The following is a 2,643-nucleotide window of genomic DNA, read 5'->3' as shown; positions in this document are numbered from 1 at the left end:
AATTTGCAGAGCCCTGACCCCAAACTCTGCACGTTTGGGTCCTGCTCTGGGAGCACCCTGCTGCATTTCCAGCTCAAACCCTTCTCAGGGTGCCTTGCTCCAACTCCCACACTGGGAACGTGCAGGGGCAGCACTGCAGCCTGGCTGGGCTCTGATCCTTTATGCTGAATCACTCAGCTGTCCCTGCTCCTCTTTCACTTTCCTTTTCTTCCTCTCAGGGCCCGGGGGTGTGGGGCAGGACAGAAAGTGCTCTGTCAGCCCAGCTCCAGGCTGAGCAGCCCTAGGGCAGTGTGGACGCTGCTCTTCCAGGGCCCCACACAGTCCTGTCCCCAGGGAATCGCCTGCATGAGAGTAAATTCCCTGTTTGGGAACGTGTGGACAACAGGGGGACGTGTTGAAGCCATTTCATCATTTGGTTGAAGGACTCTGCTGTCCCACAGACGTAGTTTGCTCTCCTTGCAGACCCCACAACCTGTTGGCATTGTCTTGCTCTTCATTTCAGCCTGTTCTGCCAAATTAACTCCTGCAGAACTTTGGGAATGGTGAGGGTTGCACTGTGCTGCTCTCCATTAACCCTTCCTGGGGCTGCAGAGGTGGAGCTCCTGGTGCCAGAGCTCTTCCATGCAGGGTCCATCACACCCTCGGCACCCAGGAGCGTCCCAGAGACGGTGGCCAGAGGGAACTGGGAACTCCCCCATGGGCACTGGGAGTTTCCTGGAAGCCCCGCAGGTTCCTCTGGCAGAGTCCCCGGGGAGGCACCTTGGGTTGGAATTCCCAGAGCGTGGAGCTGGCCCTGCTCCAGCTCCGGGTGAGTTTGTGAGTGGGAGGGACAGCAGGAGCTGGGGACAAACACCAAATGGCAGCAGGCAGGGACTGTCTGGGGAATGTCTGGGGAATGTCTCAGGGCCTCTTCCAGAGCCAGTTCCTGGGGGAAGCAGCGGGGCTGGGCTGCCAGGGAGGGGCTGTGAGTGAAACTCCCCAGGAGCTCCTGTGCCTTTGCTCCTGCAGCCCTCCCGGCCGGAGGGAGTCGCAGAGCAGAGGACAGGGTGCCAGGAAGGTGGGGTGTAAACAAACATGGCCTGGACGTGACCTCGGAGGATTTTAATGAATAGCTGAAATGACTCATCAGCCAGCAGGGCTGAAGCTGAGGGATATCGGGTGCTGGGGACGGAACTAATGGAAACGTTAATTAAGAGTTCAGCTCTTGCCAGCTGCGAGGAGCGGCTGAACCTGAGCTGATGCTGTCGCAGCGATCCCGGGCCAGGGGAGAGCTGCTGGAGCTGCAGCACAGCTGGATTACTGGATTGCACAGGGGGGTTTGGTCAAGGCTCAGTGGAGCAGAAAGCTGGGACGTGCAGGGAACCTGCTGGACGGGTTTTGTGCTCCAGTGAAAGATCCGGCAGCTCCGGCATTCCCTGTTCCAGGAATCCTTGGGAGTGGTGCTCCACTGGTGAATTCGCTGCTCTGCAGGGGCGGAGCAGACAGAGGAGCCTCCTTCAGCTGAGGTTTCCATGGCTGGGGAGATCCTGAGGCTCCCAGGACAGGGTTCCAGCCCCCCCCTCCTGGCTGGGGGGATGAGAAGGTGACAGGCACGCCAGGGGTTGTCACTTGGCAGAAGCCCCACATTGCTGCCACGTGGTGCCCTCCAGAGCATCAGCTCTGACAGGATAACGTGGGAAGCACCACACAGGGCCATGGTGGGGAAAAGGGAGTGGGGTTAAGATGAGCAGAGACACAACCTCTCAGCTTTGGGTTCTCCTGGGGAGCCTGGCCCAGCCTGTCCCTGAACTGTTGAGCTCCTCGTGCTTTCTTGGCCATATTTCATCTGTCTCTTCCTCAAAGGACTCTCTGTTCTCGAGGCTCTGGGAGGTTCAGGGTTGCATCCATAGGGTGCAAAGCTGCTCACCCCACGTTCCTCCTCTTGCAGCGGGTTCAGGCTCCATGCAGGGCCCTCAGACACCTCAGTCCACCAGCAGCTCCATGGCAGAAGGAGGAGACTTGAAGCCACCGACTCCAGCCTCGACGCCTCACAGTCAGATGCCCCCTTTGCCAGGCATCAGGTATGGCACCACTGCTGGGAGTGACACCTCTGGGTCATTGCTGCAGATGTTGGGGCCTTGGGTGCCTGTTTTGGTCAGACTCCAGAGCTTGGCTCCTTCCCTCATGGCTGACAGCAACATCGTGTGTGAATGTTCTTTAATTTTGGGGCTGGGTCTGAGGACAGCATTGTGGAGGGGCAGTTCCTCCTGATTCTGTGGCCCTTGGAGGAGATGGCAACACCTGAGAGGGAGCACGTGAGGAAGAGTATCCTGGGGACCATCGTGGACCTCTGTAATGTGGTCTTTGTGGGGCTTTTTTGGAGCAGGAGTAACTCCGTGGGCCTTCAGGATGCCTTTGCAGACGGCAGTGATCCCACGTTCCAGAAACGGAACTCCATGACTCCAAATCCAGGGTACCAGCCCAGCATGAATACCTCTGACATGATGGGTCGCATGTCTTACGAGCCAAATAAAGATCCCTACAGCAGTATGAGGAAAGGTGAGGGATCACCTTCTCCTGGAGCCCCCATCCCTGCCTGGCTGGGTGCTGGAAATGCTGCAGGACACCCCCTGCTCGCCCTTCCTGCCCAGATCCTCAGAAGTC

General features: G+C 58.4%; 1 protein-coding gene across 1 annotated transcript in view; it reads left to right on the top strand.

The window, feature by feature from the left end:
* The window catches only part of ARID1A (AT-rich interaction domain 1A), a 31,676-nt gene that overhangs the window by 22,275 nt on the left and 6,758 nt on the right, over positions 1-2,643 (top strand). The window contains exons 13-14 of the mRNA XM_031062026.1: positions 1,928-2,060; positions 2,366-2,640. Of these exons, the coding sequence (XP_030917886.1) occupies positions 1,928-2,060; positions 2,366-2,640 (408 nt within the window). The remainder of the gene's footprint in view (positions 1-1,927; positions 2,061-2,365; positions 2,641-2,643) is intronic.

The sequence above is a fragment of the Geospiza fortis genome, unplaced genomic scaffold (assembly GCF_000277835.1).
Source record: "Geospiza fortis unplaced genomic scaffold, GeoFor_1.0 scaffold432, whole genome shotgun sequence".
NCBI classification, from domain to species: domain Eukaryota; kingdom Metazoa; phylum Chordata; class Aves; order Passeriformes; family Thraupidae; genus Geospiza; species Geospiza fortis.
The sequence above is the reverse complement of the archived record's forward strand: the minus strand, read 5'-3'. Positions and strand labels throughout refer to the sequence as shown.